Source organism: Leptonotus elevatus, chromosome 17 (genome assembly GCF_054856555.1).
Source record: "Leptonotus elevatus isolate MCC_2025b chromosome 17, RoL_Lele_1.0, whole genome shotgun sequence".
In the NCBI taxonomy this organism is placed as follows: domain Eukaryota; kingdom Metazoa; phylum Chordata; class Actinopteri; order Syngnathiformes; family Syngnathidae; genus Leptonotus; species Leptonotus elevatus.
Window position 1 is genome coordinate 7798151 of NC_141255.1, and position 18928 is coordinate 7817078.

The following is an 18928-nucleotide window of genomic DNA, read 5'->3' on the forward strand; positions in this document are numbered from 1 at the left end:
GCTGATTGAAACTAAAACAGAATGAAGAAATGAAAAATCAAATGAACGGATATTTATAGTAAGGCACAAATTGATGTTAGAACCTTTGTGCAATAAAAAAGCAACAACAAAAGCAAACTAAAACCTAGAAGTAAACAACAGTCGGGTGGCTGCCGTAAATGAGCCTCTGCTATGACGTAACTGTCGCAAACCAACGCTATGGTCGTGAAAACTGGCCGCCCCCTGAAGATGGCGGCGGAGCTGCATCCCCGGAGCGGAAAGCTGGTCGGCCTGTCCAACTCCAACCGCACCGCCCGGCGCAACCAGCCGGTCCAGGAGTTCAACCACGGCCTGGTGCTCAGCAAGGAGCCGCTTAGGGACCGGGACGTCTTCACTGTCCGTATTGATAAGAAGGTAAAAACTAGCACCACAGGCCCCCGCCATTGCTGCTGCTTGCTCCAAGCGGGGCGGGCGGGGTGATGAGACGGGGAATGCGAGGACAGCAAGCCCTGGGACGGGGCGGAGGGTCCGCGTCTCCCGCCCCGCTGGAGGGGATCTAAAGAGCTGTTTGACAGCGGCTCTTCACTACGTCTCTTAGAAAGCAATTTTGTTGTTTGTGATTAACATACCGTCTTGCGCGCGTGTGTGTGTATATATATATGCACATTGCACAGCACACACACACACACACACACATACACACAGACACTACTGTGTATAAATGTTTGAATTGGTTATTTTGCTAACGATATATTATACAACGTGTTAGTTAGCCACGCTAATGAGCTGCTCACAGGCGAAACGACTACTGGCTAGTGCAATTTAAGTCGAACTCAAGCTCGGCAATGCAGTTCGGTTTTGTTTGTTTTTTTGGTTGTTGTCTTCGTCGTCTCTTGTTAGCACCTCGGCTAATGTCCTGATCAATGGTCCTTTTCACAGTGACGTCATAACATGTACTTCCTGGTGGCAAGCGATCAGATGGCACCATTAGTAAACAAACCCTTATTATATGTTGCTGTGATATATCAGCAGGTTTATATTTTGCTAAATTACTTAGACTACTTCATGTGTATGAAAATGCCCTTCACAAACTGTCACTTCAGAAGAGTTTTGGGCTGGAACGGTTGAATGGCATTTAATTTCAATAGGGAAGCCTGATTTCATATGCAAAAACATTTTTTTACAAACTTGGTTATGGAACTAATTGTAAGTCAAGTGTACCATTGTTACACATCATGTGGACAAAATCGTTGTTACCCCTCTGTTTATGAAAGTAAAACCCACAGTGGCCACAGAAATAATTGAATCTGACAAAAGTAATAATAAATAAACATTTAATGACAACTAACAAATAAAAATGGCACATTGGTCTTGAATGGTGGTAAAATATAGGAAATAATTTGAGCAAGGTGTGCCCTGTAATTAGCATCACAGGTTTTTTCAAACTTGTCATCGGTCATGTTACCCATTTAAAGGGTGACAAGTTGTCACTGTGCTGTTTAATGACATGGTGTGCGTGCATCACACTAAAAGTGGACTAGAGGAAGCGATGGAGAGAGTTGTCTCAGGAGATTTGAAAGAAAATGATGGACAAGCATTTTAAAGCTAAAGGCTATAAGACCATCTCCAGACAGCTTGGTTTTCCCGTGACTACAGTCAGATTCAAAAATGTAATATCCACATGAATGTGGACCTCCCTCTTCTCAAAATTGAGTACATATCACCCTGTCAGTGATAATCCATCCAGCCCATGTGATGTTCTCAGTCTCTCATTGAATTTATGCATATAGCCCGTCAGAAAATCAATGGCCTTCCATCACAGCGCATCTAGATTGGCTCTGTTACCCATCCTGTTTGCATCCCATTCAGCTCCAGAGGAAGTGGATGCATTTTTCAACATTTGTGAACCTGTGACTGTCACTGAAAATGTCATCTTTTGGCTGTTTTTGTGCTCTGTTAGTTTTCATCTTTTTAAAAGTATTTTCTTTTCTTTTTTCAATTTTAGTTTGAGTTATTTCGTTAGTTTTTGTTAAGTAACCTTGACCAGCCCAAAAATAATGTGGTTTGTGTTGGCAAATTAAAGTGCTGAATAAGTCGTGTATGTAACGTCGGCTGATGATTGGGTATATGCTAGATGTGTGGTGTTGATGCTTTATGGTCCTCTCTGTTTTGGCTACTTTGCCGCCGTCTTGTGTCATCTATAGGTAATTACAAACCGCCTTTGAGGTGGAGGTGGAGGGCAAGTAGGTGATTTGTCCAAAATGCCTTGTAAAGAGTTAGAATTAAGCGCCAATAGTAATCGAACCCTCGATTCATTAAAATCTCTCACTACATTTGTCTGTTGTGTTCAAGTACCTCATGTCCGCGTTGGCCTCATTGTGATGCTCAAGGTCACTTTGTGTGCGTGTGTGCCGGCATTCCGTAGCAGGACGCTTGCCAGCTGCTTTATTGTGAGCTGTCCGGCACCGTCGTTGGTAAGTGAACCCCAAACAAAAACCAAAACTGATTCGAATCGATATTGTGTTACGTTATCAGGCTTTCTATTTATGGGATGGAGATGAACTCTGAAGCGGTTTGTCATGTGTTATGCTTTTCTCTGACAGCATAATGTGACTGAGGATCATATAATTATAGATTTTGTGTCTACACATTTAGTAAAATTGGAGATATCATGCATTTTCTTCACAACTGAAAACGGTTTGCAGGTGTCTTATCCTTGTAACGTCAAATTCATCATATGTGAGATCTGACTTTTTGAGGTCTCTGGTAATCAAATTTAAATTGCAAAATGTATTTATTTTTTTATCACGAAGGCTGCAATTTGGTCGGTTGGTACTTTGTACATCTGCTGCGTGTGATGTGGCATTTCTTTACTTTCTGATGTCGTCCTGAATATGCTAAAATGTTGCACCCCCCCCCCCCCCCGTCGCCAATACGCTTTATTCTGCACAAGCTACATTCCTAGCTAAATATATCCCAGTAGATCATCAAACCACTTTCTTTTATCCACCTGCAATATTTAGCCCAACACTTGAGTCGTTTATCACTAGCTTTCAGGCTCCAGCGTGATCTGCTGAAAATGTTTCTCCTGCCCTGTGCCACTTGCCCATGTTTCTCAGCTTTTCCTTTTTTCAACTCATCCCAGGTGAACTCGTGGAGCGGCTCCATTGAGATCGGCGTGACGACGCTGGACCCCGCCCTGCTGGACTTTCCGAGCAGCGCCACGGGCCTGAAGGGCGGCTCCTGGATCGTGTCGGGCTGCTCGGTGCTCCGGGACGGCCGCTCGGTGCTGGAGGAGTACGGCCGCGACCTGGATCAGTTGGCCGAGGGCGACCACGTGGGCATCCAGCGCAGCTCCCACGGAGAGCTCCACCTATGGGTCAACGGCCAGGACTGCGGCGCGGCCGCCAGCGGCTTGCCCCCAAAGCTGTGGGCGGTGGTGGACCTGTACGGCAAGTGCACGCAGGTGACGGTGGTGAGCTGCGAACCGCCGCTTCCGTCAGCCGAGCGAGAGACTGTCGTTCGGGAGGAGGAGGAGGAGGAGGAGGAAGAGGAGGAGGAGGAGGAAGACGTGGTGGTCTGCGGGGTGCGAGAGGATGCGGGCATCACGGCGCTGATGAATGTGGCAGCAAGGAATGGAGTCATGATAGGAGACGAAGGTAAGGGAACGCCTAATACCACACGGTGTTCCAAATGATCACGCATGTCGGATGCAGCAAAAACTCTTTTTACACGTTGACGGATATTGATATATCGGTTTTAAAAAATATTGTAAGGTTATGCATAGCGTAAACATCAAGACTTTGCTAAGTATAGAAAAAAACTGATTCCATTTAAAATTATTACATGTTAAATAAGACTTAATTCAGTGTCCTTAAATATTGAATACAGGTGAACTGTACTTGGGCATGAAGAAATACAGTCCACATTTTTATATCAATTTCATTAAACATCACAATTTGATTCATGGTTCATTTGCCTTTATTTTAGCCTATAAGACTAAATAATTATATCGCTAAATAATACATGGAAAAGGGACCTTGGAAAAAAATAATTATATTTTAAATCGCATTCACAATATTGACGTGGAAAAAATAATCAAAAGTAGATTGTTTTTCAAAATTGTTCAGACCAACTATTTAGGAAATAATAAAATAATATGGAATGTAAAGTATATCATTGCTTAATTACTATTTATACCCTCTTGTCGTTGTCAGTGCCTGAGCTTAGTTGCGGTCACAGCAGACCAGAGAAGTTCCCCAACAACCTGGAGCCAGATGCAGGTACAAAAACCCGTTCTTGATGCTGCGGATGCTTTGTAACGCAAACTTTTAATTTTGCTCTTCTCGCCTCTTGTCAGTTCTAACAGAGCACCAGCTCTTTGACGTGTTCAACAACGCAATCGTGTCTTTTTACCGAGCCGAGGATGAGGGCGGGGGGGAAGAAGGCGGCGGCAGCAGCGGCGGCGGCACAGGAGGAAGCGGAGCAAGTGACAACTCCTCGTCAAGAAACGACACAAGGAGCGGCAGCAGAGGAGGCGCGCCGAGCAATGACAGCGGGATGGGAGCGGGGGACGCCGGGAGCCCTAACAGCAGCCCAGCCGGTAGCGGAGGAGGAGGAGGAGCTTCTGCGACCGTGGCTTCGGGCTTGACCACTAATGACGTGTTGCTCTTCCACGAGAAGTGCGGCACGTTGATCAAACTGAGCAATAACAACAAGACGGCAGAGAGGAGGCGACCGCTGGACGAGTTCAACAACGGCGTGGTCATGACCAACCGGCCGCTGCGACACAACGAAATGTTCGAGGTGAAAACCATGTCGTTGTCAAATATCAGAATTGGTACTGGCCTTAGAAACAGCCATATCATTTGCCCCCTGGTATTTATTTATTTTTTGTTTTATCCATTTATCTCATTAAATAATTGTTAGTATTTCGAAATATATTTGGTTCATTAACTATTTTACATACACAAGTAACTATTTTAAAATAATAGGTTGATAAATAACAAGTAATTATGTAATACAAATAAAACATGAGTTTGGTTTTAGTATAGCCTATATAAGTTATGTAATGTTTTCTTCTTAAAAAAAAAATCTTATCTACAAATGACCTAGGCCATCTTTTTTACAAATAATTTTTTTTGCTTCAGCTGTTATGGGCAAACGGGGGGTGGGGGGTTCCCACCATGCTCCCCCTGACTTGAACTCTATTGAGAACCTTTGTAGTATCCTTAAAGGGAACGTCGATGAAGAAGAGATTCTATGTTTTGTGTTCAAAATGCATTTTCAGATCCGCATTGATAAGCTAGTGGACAAGTGGTCGGGTTCAATCGAGATTGGCGTGACCACGCACATCCCAAACAATCTGGACTATCCTGCAACTATGACCAATCTGCGTTCAGGTAACACAAAAACCTTATCAAGCATGTGCCACCAAACCAACCAACCAACTAACCATAACCCATTCATGGCAGGTACAATCATGATGAGCGGTTGTGGTATACTGACCAACGGGAAAGGCACCAGACGGGAATACTGCGAGTTTAGCCTGGATGAACTGCAGGTTCGTAAGCATGCACACACACTTGTGTGAAGTAGTTTAGCTGCCCCCCGCTCGTGTTGGTTGATCCAAATGTATGTATTGAAAGACTCAACCTTTAAATATCAGGATTAAGATGTCATCGGGTTTCTTGTCATGGCTCTCAGGAGGGCGATCACATTGGGCTGATGCGCAAAGCCAGTGGTGCGCTTCATTTCTACATCAATGGCATCGACCAAGGTGAGACGAGTGGACCACCTCCAAAAAAAAAAAACATCCCCTCGGGTTTATCTCCTTTTAGAGTTTTTTTAATTGCTGTCAAATGTCAAAACGGGTCAAATTTGACCCCCAAAGTTTTTTTTAATGATTAACAACGTAAAATCCTCTTTAGGTGTTGCAGCAGCACAGACCCCCGGCGTGGTTTACGGCGTGGTCGACCTTTACGGCATGGCCGTCAAGGTCACCATTGTGCACAATCACAACCACAGCGAGCGCCTCCGCCGCAACAACGCCATCATGCGGGCCATGTCACCCGACGTGGGGCGGCCCCGGCCCGCTCTCACTCCGGACGCCGACACGCCGGACCGGCTGCTCTTCCACGCCAACTGTGGCCAGAAAGCCGCCATCATCAGCGATGGCAGGACGGCGCTGAGGCCGCAGTGAGCTAGTCGCTTGCTTTTCACTTTTTGGAGATTTTTATATAAAACATAACACACGTCATTTCCTGACTCTTAGCGCCACGGACGACTTCAATCACGGCGTTGTCCTCAGCAGCCGGCCGCTACGCTCTAACGAAGTATTCCAGGTTCGTATCGACAAAATGGTGGACAAGTGGGCGGGTTCCATCGAAATCGGTGTGACCACGCACAACCCTGCCTACCTGCAGCTGCCCTCCACCATGACCAACTTGCGCTCAGGTAAACCAAAATGTCAATTAAAGGAACATAGTTGAGAAAAGGTCTTGGTGTTCCAATTTGTTTAATTTTTTTTGTGTCCAGGGACATGGATGATGACAGGGAATGGTGTGATGCACAATGGCACATCAATTCTGGATGAATACGGACACAACCTAGACCGCCTCAAAGTGTGTAGTTTTTATTTTATTTTTTATATTCAATGTTAGGGACTGGATGATTTAATCGTCCGATACGAGCTGTTTAAAAATGGATTATTATTTTTTAAACACATTAACTCGTTACGATATTATACAAAGATGATGACAATGAAAAATCCAAAACCCTAAAAAAATAAAATCTGCCAATTTTTGCAGTTAGTTAGAATTTTTTGGACAACCTTAAATTTAAGGACAAAGTGATGTAAAACAGTCAAATATTCATACCTAATTAAGAGAGCAAAAAAATTGTTGTATTCATTATATATTATTTTATACTGATCAGCCAATTAATAAGTTATCTGAAATGTATTTTGTCAAATATCGGAATTGGCGTCTGCATAAAAAAAAGATCCATATTGTTTGGGCCCTATCCAATATATGGCTGATTTTGGCTTTACATTGGCTACTACAAACAATGGACGCGTATTAAAGGGATACATGACCCATTTAGCCACTTTCAACAGTAGGAAGATAATATTTTGTCTATAAATAATGAGATAACATCATTATTTTTCATGAACAATTAATACCTTTAAAACCTAATTTTGCCACTTGCTATCGACTGAAGATGACGTCACCTGTGCTGAGGAAACAGGTAATGACCAATCAATGCTCATTTTGCTGACCAAACCCAGAAAACAGATGAGCCGTGATTGGTCGTTAACCTATTTCCTCAGCGCAGGTGATGTCATCTTCAGTCGACAGCAAGTGGAAAATGTGTTTTTAAAGGTGTTAATTGTATAAGTTATCAAATTATTTCTGGACAAAAAATTAACTTTTTAAAGCGCCCAATGAGTCAAGTATCCCTTTAATGTTTTTCTTGTGTTCTTAATGGCCACTCTTTGACTCTCACAGGCGGGTGACACCGTCGGCGTTGTGCGCAAAGAAGACGGCAGCCTCCACTTCTTTGTAAATGGTGTCGCCCAGGGCCCAGCAGCATGGAACGTGCCCCCAAACGTCTACGCCGTGGTGGACCTCTACGGCCAGGCGGCTCAGGCCACCATCATGGACGACATGGGTGAGAGCAAGATGCCCACAACCAACGCCCAGATATTCTCCTTTTGGAAAAAAACGTCGGTGTAAAATTGCTATTTCTGCTCCTCCGCTGCTCAGTGGACCTCCCCCCTCTTCCGGAGGACAGCTCCGAGGGACCCACAGCCATGTCCCCTGGGAGCCCCTGTTCTGTATTGGGCATAAGCACCACCACCGACCTGCGTTTCCACCACCTGCACGGCACCAACGCCGTCATCACCAACGGGGGGCGCACGGCTCTGCGCCAGAACTGCCGCAGCGAGTTCAACGACGCCATTGTCATTTCCAACAGGTGTGGATGGTAAAAACTGGTGTTGTCAGGGGATTTTAAAATGTTTAATCTCATTAATTACAGGATTTTTAATTACTTAATCTAATTAATCTATTTTAATTTCATATCGGCTAAAGGGCCCAAATAAAGAATTTGAATTCTAGGACACTACAAAATTGTAGTGCATGACTAATCAAGAAGAGAAGATTTGAAATCCACGTTTGTATTGTTGAAGTGTACTTCTAGATAACTAGATCTCCCAGAGCCGTCATTTTGAGTCTAATATAGTTATTACTCGCCGTTTTGAGTAGCGAATAAAACCCCTCTTTTGCTTTTCTGAGGCGGACAAGTTGTATCGCTAAAAACGTCATGACTCCATCACATCTAGCAGCCTATTTTTTTTATTACAAGCTTTTACTTTACCTTGAACTGCCCGGGGTGGGCTGGTCTTGTTCTGACTTGCTGTCTGGAACTCCCAAGTGATCCAGCGAACTCTCATCGTGATTCGTAGCTGTAGTCTCCTCTGTTCAGGCGGGGGTGGGAAACTTAAACCGGACCGCGGGGTCCAATAGTGGGCTTAGAGCCACTTAGAGCCCTGACCAAGAGCTTTACAACGGTTTCTGCCCCGTCGTTCCACGACATTGCGTTCCGGAAATAGAGGGCTAACAAACCCAAGATTTTTACCCGGGATAGGAACCATTGCAGGCAGGGAATTTTTTTTTTGTTTCCGCCCACCCATATCTCCGGAACACTAGGTCCTACCTGCGAGATAAACACATCCCAGGACTCGTCTCGGCGAGAGCTTTCCAACGATGTCTGTGTCCACGATGGCGATAGAGGGCCGGCAAATGTTCAATTTCTTGCCCACTTCGCTTGGGTTCAGGAGATAGAGGCCCGACAGTTTCAATATTTCATGGCCAGAAACGCTCCTTATTCGCCATGGTGATCTAGCTTGTAGCCTCCGTGCTGAATGGCAGTTGCGGCAGCGGCGGCAACGGAAGCCCAGCGGCACAACCCCGCGGGTCCCGGCGACTTGAAACCTTCAAAATAACTGCGAGAGAACGGAGATCTAGGTCCAAATAAGTTTGCCTCGCTCTCCTGGCCTGTGTATTGAGGTGCCACTCGTGATCAATTGTTGTTGTTTTTTAACGCACTAATTTGCGCGTAATTAATGAATCTATATTAATGCGTGAAACTGCCAGCCTTAGTAAAAACATGAACATGGTGTCCTCTGTTGATGTACTGAGATGGACGGACTTCTCGGCTCATTTTAGGTGCCTTCGAGATGGGGAGCTCTTTGAGATCAACATCCAGAAGATGGTGGACCGCTGGTCAGGTTCAATAGAAGCAGGTCAGCAGTTTACATAATCATCTGAGCACCTGCTGAATTTGTAAGGTTGCCCAAAGACATGTTTACAGTGTGTGTGTTTGTATGTAGGAGTGACTGCCATCAGGCCAGAAGAGCTTGAATTTCCCAACACTATGACTGACATCGACTATGATACGTGGATGCTCAGGTATGCAAGTGTAGCTTTCAAACCATGTTCTCTAGCCTGACTAATTTTAAAAATGTTTTCATCAGCGGGACGGCGATCATGCAGGACGGTAACACGATGCGCAACAACTACGGCTGCGATCTCGACTCGCTAACGTCGGGTTCGCGCATCGGCATGATGCGCTCGGCCCTCGGTGACCTTCATTATTACATCAACGGCGTGGACCAGGGCGTCGCCTGCTCCGGTCTGCCACCAGGTCAGAGGAAGGGGAAAATCGACTTTGCTCTTGGAGTATTGCTAAAAACGAAATGTTAATGTTTGATGGTGTAATTTTTGGAATGTTCGATCAATTAAAACATTTTGAGGGGATAAACTTGAACTAACCAAACTGTCTTCTTTTTTTTTTTCTTCCCGTAGATGTGTTTGCAGTGATCGACCTGTATGGTCAATGTGTTCAGGTGTCCATCACCAGCTCCTCTGGCCCACTGGACAACAGCTTGTGCACTAGCAACATCACCGAGAAGAGCTTCCCAATCCAGTCTCCAGGTGGGAAAGATACAAGATCTTGGAGCAGAATGATTTGCTAACGACTGTACTTTGCCACATCTCTGCATGTGTGTGTGTGTTTGCATAGCAGCAGGAGTCGCCCACAGATTCCATGGCAAACATGGTAAGAACGTGGTGCTCCTTGGCGAAGGGTGCCAGGCCGTCCAAGCGGGTGGCTATGCCCACGGCATCGTTTTCAGCGCCAAGGAACTCAAAGTGGATGAGCTGTTTGAGGTAAAAATCGCTGCCTTGGCGGCCACTTTGAATCTCCATTCAACAATTCTGTGCGCGTCGTTCTGCAGGTGCGGATCGACGAGGTGGACGAGCAGTGGTGCGGTTCGCTGCACGTCGGCCTGACCACCCTGCCACCCCCCGAGCTCCCGTCGTGCCCGCTCTCCGGCTTCTCCCCCTCGCTCCCGCAGCTTCGCACCAAGGTCACATGGCTGCTCTGCGGCTCCGAGGTCCGCCGTAACGGTATGCTGCAGCGCCAGAACTACGGCTGCTCGCTGGACAGGCTGACGGTGAGCCGTGACCTACCACCACCCCTAAAAGAAATGTTTTTCCAACTACTAAAATGTATTTATGTGTATGTATGTATTTATTTATTTATTAGGTTGGGAACCGTGTGGGTGTGAAGCGATGCAGTGATGACACCATGCACATCTTCATAGATGGCGAGGACATGGGACCTGCAGCCACTGCGGTAGCCAAGGTACACTTAAAAACACGCAAACGTACACACGTTGTATAATGTGTACTCACAATGGCTGACTCTGTTTTTTGTGAAAGAACGTGTATGCAGTCTTGGACCTGTACGGGCGGATTACAGCCGTGTCCATCGTCAGCTCTACTCTGATTGAGGACGTGGAGGGCGTCAAGGCGCCGTCACTCTCCTCGGGAAGCTGCAGTGAAGGAGAGGACGACAGCACGCCGGTCAGAGAGGTACAGGACATACTTTTGTATTTCTGAGTACAGTGAAAGACTACTAATGCTGTTGTTACTTGACTTGCAAATGCTTTGAATTCAGGGTTTTTCTAAATATGAACTATTTTTTATTTTTATAATTAATATATTTATTTTTAGCTTTTTGTTGCGTGCAATAAAACATTGCCACTAGATGGCAGCAGTGAACTTCAAACATCTGGCCACCATTGGTAAAAAAAATATAATTAGTGAAAATGTCCTTCATCTTTGTCAATATCGTACATGAACTTTCTGGGTTCATTTGAAATGTATTGCTGTAAATATATTGTATTACTATTTAAATGTATTGTTGTACCTCCATTCAGAAAAAGGAAAGCCAAACAGACGTTTGAAAATTGTAATTTAGTTTGCTTTTATTACACAGTACTTGGGGAACTTTTTTTCTTTTTTTTTAATCTTGCACTGGACATTCACTCCATATGTTTAAAAAATAATAATAATATATATATATATCAATCAAATCCTAAAACTAATAAAAGATTAACTAAAATAAAGAATTTGAATTTAAAAAATAAGAACCAACAAACCCGCTCTAAAAACGTATTAAAGCTAGCTGAATTTAAAAAATACAAAAGTCAAAATGAAATAAAAAAAATAACCATAATGAAAAATACAAAACTTTTATAGCACTGCTTACAAGTCACCCAAATTCTGAGTTTCTTGAGATACAAGCCATTGCTTCACCAATTTTTTTGTCTTTTTGCATTGATTTGCGAGCGATAAAAATATGCAATGACTATGGGCGCTATAAATCAACTTACCGGTACATCATAACATGCAAAACGCTAGAGACAGACAAAGGACACTATTGATTTTTTGAGTCCACTGCAAATTCTAGCATTTGGCAGAATAAATTTCCAATAACCGACTAATCGTGCGATTCATAATAATAAAAAAGGATTATGAATGCATGTTAGCTTGACCTAAGAAGGCTCTAAATTGTCCGTAGATGAGAATGAAAGTGTGACTGTATCTTTGCCACTTGTTTCTTCCAGGCGGCAACTGAGCCGTGTGCACCGGTGCCCACCGCCATGTCTTTCCTGGAAAACCACGGCAAGAACATCCAGCTGTCCGACCAGAAGCTAACGGCGGCCAGAGTGTCGAGCTACAACCAGGGCTTGCTGGTCACCGCTCAACCTCTGACCCAGCAGCAGCTCTTCCAGGTATGTCGCCTTAGGAAATTTTCTGCCTCGCTTCACATTCACGATGTTTCCGTTAGTCAGTTTCCTCCTTTTGCTGCCCAGTTTCAGATCGACCGCCTGAATCCGTCGTGGACGTCGTCGCTGTCGCTAGGCGTGATCGGCCACTCCCCGGACCGGCTCAATTTTCCTTCGACGGCGTGCTGCCTGAAACGCTCCGCATGGCTGCTGCAAAGGGACTCCATCTTCCACAACTCCCTCAAAGTAGACGCACAAAAGCGCTTACAACTTCCCTTAACAGAAACGTAACCGGAAATTTACCGGAACCTGTTTTCTTCCTCAGATATGCGAGAACTACGGTCCTAACTTGGACACGTGTCCTGAGGGGACAGTGTTGGGTCTGCTGGTGGACGCCAACAGTTGTCTCCACCTTTACGTCAACGGCATGGACCAGGGGGTGGCAGCGCAGGACATTCCCTCCCCCTGCTACCCCTTCATTGACCTGTATGGCCAATGTGAACAGGTACACGTCTTATAACACGTTGGGCATCTTGAAAACTGCCATGAATTAACACCTCCTGTCATCCTGTCAGGTTACTATAGTAACCAATAACGTGCCAGCAGTGGGTGGAGAAGGTGGGGACGCCCGCTGTCAGGGCGACATGGAGAAAGCGGACATGGTTGACGGTAGACGACTACAACTATTTAGCCTATTTACTTAAAAGTGGTTTCAACTAAGGCTGGGTTTAAAAAAATGAAATAATTGATATTGAATCGATTTTCCTTTTTGAGCCCGATATCGATTCATAAAACCATGAATCAATTATTTTAATATCTCCTTTTCCCATAAATTCTAAAGAAAATTTTAAAGGCATGTTTTTGTATCTTCCTGTTTTCTTGAAATTTACTGTCAACATAAGTTAAAAGTATTTCTTACATTCATGAAAGACCTGACTTATTGCACTTGAAGACAATTGAGAATCTTTTTAACTCATTTGCTCCCAAAAACGTATAAATATGTCATATTTTAAATAGTACCATGCTCCCAACCAACGTATTTATACGTTTTTTAAATATGTTTTTTATGCTAGAGCATATAGCAGCTTTGATGCAGCCTCTGAACTGAAGAGAATGGTTAAAGCAATTGTAGTTATTACAAAAACGACCAGCAGGTGGCAGCAGAGTATAAGAGATTAACTAGGGCCATGTAGGGCAATTTCCCCACTGTTTTAAACAGATTTGTGAATAATGATGAAACTGAGTTATATTCTAATTCTATTTGCTGCAAAATGGAAACAAATAGCAGCATACTTTTCTTCCTGATGAAAAAAGAGAGACTAATGTTTCTATGTTTTCATAGTAATAGAACACAATATTCTGTGGGCCTTGCAAAATCTAGTGAAACAGCTGGGAGCGAAGGGGGTTGCTTCAGTGAAAATGGCTGCGAGTGAATGAGTTAATTTACATTTACAATTATTAAATTAGTATTATGTTATATATATTTTATCTCCTCCTTGCTGATGTCAATGTTTTTGTAACACATGCTAGTTTTATTAATAAATTATATAATTTAACCAGTTACTGCCTCTGCAAAATTTTATTTATAATTGAATATTTGTGCAGTTGTTATCATGCCCTTGACATTTTAACAGAATTGATGTTCCATAATTAATTGATATCAGATTGAAGGGAAGTGAATCGAATCTGAAAAAAATCAAAAAAAAGAATCAAGCCGAACTCTTGTCAATCAAAATCGAATCGATTGAGGAAATTAGAATCGATACCGGGCCCTAGTTTCAACTAGTATAAGATATACTAAAAGTAAACCATCAATTGTGACTTTGATTTCGTTTGGCATGCAGGCATCAAAGAGAGCGTGTGCTGGACACCCCCTCCCGAGGTCAACCCCAACAAGTCCTGCGAGTACCAAGCACTGTGCTCCCGCTTCAAGGACCTCCTCACCCTACCAGGTGAATTTCACTCTCAACTCACATGTTCAGGGGTGGCAAAAGTACTCACAGACGCTTGTGTAAAAAAAGAAAAAGAAGTCATGTGTAACGATCCTCATTTTATCCGTGGCGCCAGACGGGTACTTCAGTGAAGATCCAAAGTACAACCTGTGCTACTGCGAGTCGTGCCACAAGCTGCGGGGCGACGAGGCTTATTACAAGAGAGGAGAGCCGCCCCGAGACTACGCTCTGCCTTTCGGATGGTGCTGCTTCGCCCTCAGGTGAGAGGAAAGGAAGGCTGCTCATTATAGGGCACACCTTGGATCAAACCTGAGACTCTCTTGTGACTTGTCTTTCTAGGATCAAGCCGCACTGCGAGGTTTCCAATGCACTGAAGAAGTGGCACATTGCGTACCACGGCACCAGCGTGGGGGCCCTGCGGCGCACGCTGGACCACAGCCAGCTGCTGCCCGGTACGGAGTCGCGACATCTGCCGTCGTTCTTTTTCACCGCCTCGCATCGCAATTGACCGTACGGGTGAATTTTTGCGGCAGGGTCGTCGTCCATCTTCTCTGTGGCTCCGGTGAAGGCGGAGGGGCCGGATGGCTACAGCGATCCAGAGGAGAACAGCGCACCCGGTCGGGAGGTGCCCAGAGTGAGGCTCTCGCCTACGATGCGCTACTCGGGTTTGGAGACGCTTGCTCCTAAAGTGCAGTAAGTTCAAACTGATCGACTGTTTTCTGCACATAATTCACTCATTATGAATTTGATGCCGGCAACACATTCCACATTGCTTGGCGTACAACTTGAGTTGTTGCCACAGATATTCACTGGGGGGGACAGGTCTGGACTGCTGGCAGGCCAATCTACTACTCTTTTACTACAAAGCCAGAATGTGACTTGGTGTTGTCTTTCTGAAATAAAAAAAGATTTACGTGAAAAAGACGTTCACGGATGTGTAAATTAGGGCCCATTACATATGCTGACTTTTGAATTTTGTGCTGATAACAATCTGGATGGTCATTCATGATTTCCAAATACAATTTGAAATGTGGACTCGTCAGACCACAATACACTTTTCCATTTTGCATTTGTTTATATAGTGACAAACTGTGTTGACTGAATGTTTTTTTTGTTTTGTTTTTTATACGTGTGTTCTTGAACCCACGCTCCAATAACCTCTTCGCACGGAGGCTTTTTTTTTTCTTTTCTTTTCTTTTTTAACTCATTCACTGCCGTAGACGTCAAAAATTCATTCAAACTATTTCTATTAGTTTCGCATTTTTTTCCAATTTTGTTAAGAGTATGAAAAACCTAGACAAAATTTGTGATTAATCTTGAGTTAACTAGTGAAGTCATGTGTTTAATTACAATTTTAAAAAAAATAATCGCCTGATAAAAAAAGAAAATATTATGAAAAAATTAGGGGCGTCAGACGAATAATTTTTTTAATTGTAATTAATCGCATGACTTCAACAGTTAACTCACGATTAATCACAAATTATATATCTGTTATAAATGTACAATACATTTTTTTCTAGGTTTTCATACTCTTAACAAAAGTGGGAAAAAAATGTCTATAGCCGTCAATGGCAGTGAATGAGTTAAAAAAAAAAATGCCTCCTTGCTAAGAGGCTATTGCGGCGTGGGTTCAAGAACACGCGTATAAGAAAAAACATAGACAGTCAACAGTATACAGTTTGTCACTATATAAACAAATGCTAAGTGGAAAAGTGTATTGTGGTCTGATGAGTCCACATTTCAAATTGTATTTGGAAATCATCAATGACCATCCAGATTGTTATCAGCTCAAAAGTCAGCATTATATCTGTTCTAAATGTACAATAAAAAAAATTCTGGGTTTTCGTACTCTTGTTAACAAAAGTGGAAACAAATCTGAAACTAATAGAAATAGTTTGAATGAATTTTTGACATCTATAGCCGTCACTGGCAGTGAATGAGTTAATGTAGTGCTGCCTGAGGGATCAAAGGTCACGGGATTAAATGTTTGTTTTCTTGCAGAGATTTCTCCAGATTCTTTCAACCTTTTGATGATATACCGTATACGATGAAATCCCGCAATTCCTTGCGATTGTACAATGAGACATACAAGAGCAGGCCCATAACTCATCTCCAGTCTTTGTTCGCAAAGACCAGAGAAGAATACAAGTAGCTCAAATCATCAACCGCAAACTGACCCGATTTTGGTGATATGCTCCTGTACAGATTTCGGGATCCCCGCTCTCACCGCTGCCACCAGGCCCAGGTGGGTTTCCAGGTGTGCGTGCGGCCAGGCTCTTACAAGGTGGGGCCGCAGCAGACGCTGGGCCACGGCGAGCCCCTGGACCCCCGCTTCAGCAACTCTGAGATCGAGTGGATTACGAAAGAGCAGGGCGGCACGCTCCTCTACGGCCTGCTCGTGCGGGTCGAGTGAGCGCCCGACCGCGGACGCCGTCCGGAGACTTTTGATGAACTGACTACCAAATCCAAGCCCTGCCTTTGAGCAACAGACTCTTCTGGGATCCACTCGATCCTAATGATTGTTTTTGAGTTTGGCGGTTTCAAAGAAGAACAGACACTGCCTGCACTTTATGTTTCGGCATTTTGTTTTTTTTAACTGGACTAAATAGCAACATGACACATTTATGTTTGTTGAACACCCGGCCTGTAGTTTGGGCCGTTTTTTTCCCCCCCTCCGAGCCCAATGTCGACGGGGCCCGTCACTAAATTACGACTGAATTGTTTTTAAATGCAAAAAAAAAAAAAAAAACTTGAATTTTAAGAGTGAGCTTTTACAACTGGATTGTTTACAAGTTCTGTTACGGTCCTCTTTGTCGTTAGGAGCCTAACCGGGTTTCTGTTTTCTCTTGAGCAGCTCTGTTTCTTGATCGACATTATCCAGACAAAAAGGTTGTCAGCACTTTTTGGGGGGGTAATATTCACTAAATAATACCCAAATAAGGGATTGAGCCCAAGCCGTAACAAATTGATGCGCCTCCTGAAAAGGTTTACAGCTGCCTATATTAATACGGTGATACCTTGACTTGTGAGTTTATGTTCCGAGACCATGCTCGCAACTCAAGTGTTAAGGGACCAATAAATAAGTTATGTATTAATTATATATACAGTATTATATATATATATATTAATTACTCTGCAAATTAATCCGTCATCGGAATTTTATTTATCGACATGGGCCTAAAAAATTAATTCATAATAACAATAATGTATAGAATTTTAACAGTTGTGGGGAAGAAAGGTTTATTCTATTTTTATGAGTTCATGCTTTAAGTCATCGTACATTGAAAAAAAAGAGATTCTAAGCACAAAAGAGGAAAGTAAATGCAGATGTAAAGTGGTGATGTGCTTGAAGCGCACGTCGGTCAAGTTTTTTGCTCACCACAAGGAAAAAAAACTAAACAAAAAAAGATAGAATGACTTATTGAAAAAAATTGTTGGAGTGCTCGTAAGGCAAGGTACCATTGTCATTAAAATAGAAATTAGGATTACTTTTCTGTTAGACAGAGCTTCGGGGCCATTTTATGGCATTTTAGAATGAGCACAGAAACAGCAAATAGGTGCATTTTCAATGAATAAAGAAGGCTAAGGTTAAAGGGAAAAAATCCACAAATGTCTTTTAGAGAATTCTGATTATCCTTAACGGAGTTTTCCCAAAGCTGGCAACCATGTTTACGACTACTCTTCCCACTGCATTATTATTATTATTTTTACATCTTCAAAAGCGTTCGTGGTTCAGAAATCACCGAATGTCAACAAAAAAAACGAGGAGTCATCCTAATAAGATGGCCAACATTTCTTTGAGAGTGGTATTTACGAGGGCTGTTTTTTTTTTCTCTCTCTTTGTTTGCGTTCTCAATCCCGGTTGAAGATCAATAACCTTCTACGAGCAGCTGGGATCCGAGCCAGATCTGAAGGGGTTTGTTTGGCGAAAGGAAAAAAAAAACTTACATTCAAAAATGTGAAAAAATACTTTATGGGTAATTTATGGCCCAGTGCTGCTTTGTAAATGTTTTTTTTCCCTGTATGTTGCATTGTATATAAATATCTTCCTGATTTATATAAATATATATATAAATAAAGAAAAATAAACTTGACAGTTGGATGGTTTGTTTTTCCACTCCCCCCCCAAAAAACACGGGACGTATTTTTTCTTGTCAAATTTTATTTAGAGTAGGAAACTGACATTTTTATTGCAATACACAATCACACCTGTGTCAAAATGCTGTTGATTTCTTAATTCTTAAGGCCAATAGTGTTTTCATCTTTGCTTTTCACAGAAATTCTCACCGTCCTGTCGTATAGACAACAAGCATGAAGAAACAAAGACTTTTATAACTTAAAAAAAAAAAGACGCAGTATTTGTAGCCAAGTACAGTAACGGATACAGTACATCCCTGGGTTGCATAGTCAGCCATCTGCTATTAAAACACCAAAGTATGTACCAGATTGAATCTTAAAATGTTACATTATTTTAAAAATGTTCCCTAAAAGACAGTTTTGGTCACTTTGGATACATCGTTATTCAAAATGCAGCTAACCAACCGTAGCCTCCGAATAAGTGTATAATCCGCAAAATAAAATAAAAATAAAAATCTGTATTTCTGATTGCCAATTGAAAATGGGGAAAAAAAACGAATTGTACACTGTTCTCCTGCATTATGACAAGCCATTTGAGCATTTATTAGATATGCCTGACATCCATCAGTAAGGCTTTTCCCTACCACTAGTGCCACTTTTGGCCTACTAGTATACAATTAAACCTTACTAATACACTACTGTGCTGCACAAATTCCACTACAAAGCCCAATTTGTCGACCTCACACATTAGTAGTCTTTACTCGTTCCACTAGTGCCCTGA

The 18928-nt window shown here is 43.0% G+C and overlaps 1 protein-coding gene across 3 annotated transcripts; it reads left to right on the top strand.

Moving 5' to 3' along the window:
- Positions 1-199: 199 nt before the first annotated feature.
- Positions 200-18164, top strand: neurl4 (neuralized E3 ubiquitin protein ligase 4). 3 transcript variants are annotated; one of them, XM_086059683.1, is made up of 29 exons: positions 200-393; positions 3125-3638; positions 4197-4262; positions 4340-4785; positions 5270-5381; positions 5454-5542; positions 5686-5758; positions 5910-6177; positions 6254-6435; positions 6517-6602; positions 7488-7650; positions 7746-7956; positions 9210-9286; positions 9374-9452; positions 9518-9687; positions 9849-9977; positions 10066-10211; positions 10280-10498; positions 10591-10689; positions 10767-10919; positions 11957-12124; positions 12206-12364; positions 12444-12623; positions 12694-12787; positions 13963-14070; positions 14186-14330; positions 14410-14522; positions 14604-14763; positions 16276-18164. In XM_086059683.1, exons 1-29 carry the CDS (start codon positions 229-231, stop codon positions 16481-16483), a joined length of 4782 nt encoding a protein of 1593 aa, XP_085915809.1. In that variant the 5' UTR covers positions 200-228; the 3' UTR covers positions 16484-18164. The 3 variants fall into 3 exon arrangements, with proteins under 3 accessions (XP_085915809.1, XP_085915810.1, XP_085915811.1); XM_086059684.1 differs by having other exon boundaries at positions 217-393; positions 10069-10211; XM_086059685.1 differs by having other exon boundaries at positions 217-393; positions 10072-10211.
- The last annotated feature ends 764 nt before the right edge of the window (positions 18165-18928 follow it).

What these genes read in the sequence shown, in the direction of transcription:
- neurl4 (XM_086059683.1), top strand. Translation starts at nt 229, where the DNA reads ATGGCGGCGGAGCTGCATCCCCGGAGCGGAAAGCTGGTCGGCCTGTCC. An exon ending in AGTCATGATAGGAGACGAAG is followed by an intron (nt 3,639 to 4,196) that starts GTAAGGGAACGC and finishes TGTCGTTGTCAG; the next exon opens with TGCCTGAGCTTAGTTGCGGT. An exon ending in CTGCTCCGGTCTGCCACCAG is followed by an intron (nt 9,688 to 9,848) that starts GTCAGAGGAAGG and finishes TTCTTCCCGTAG; the next exon opens with ATGTGTTTGCAGTGATCGAC.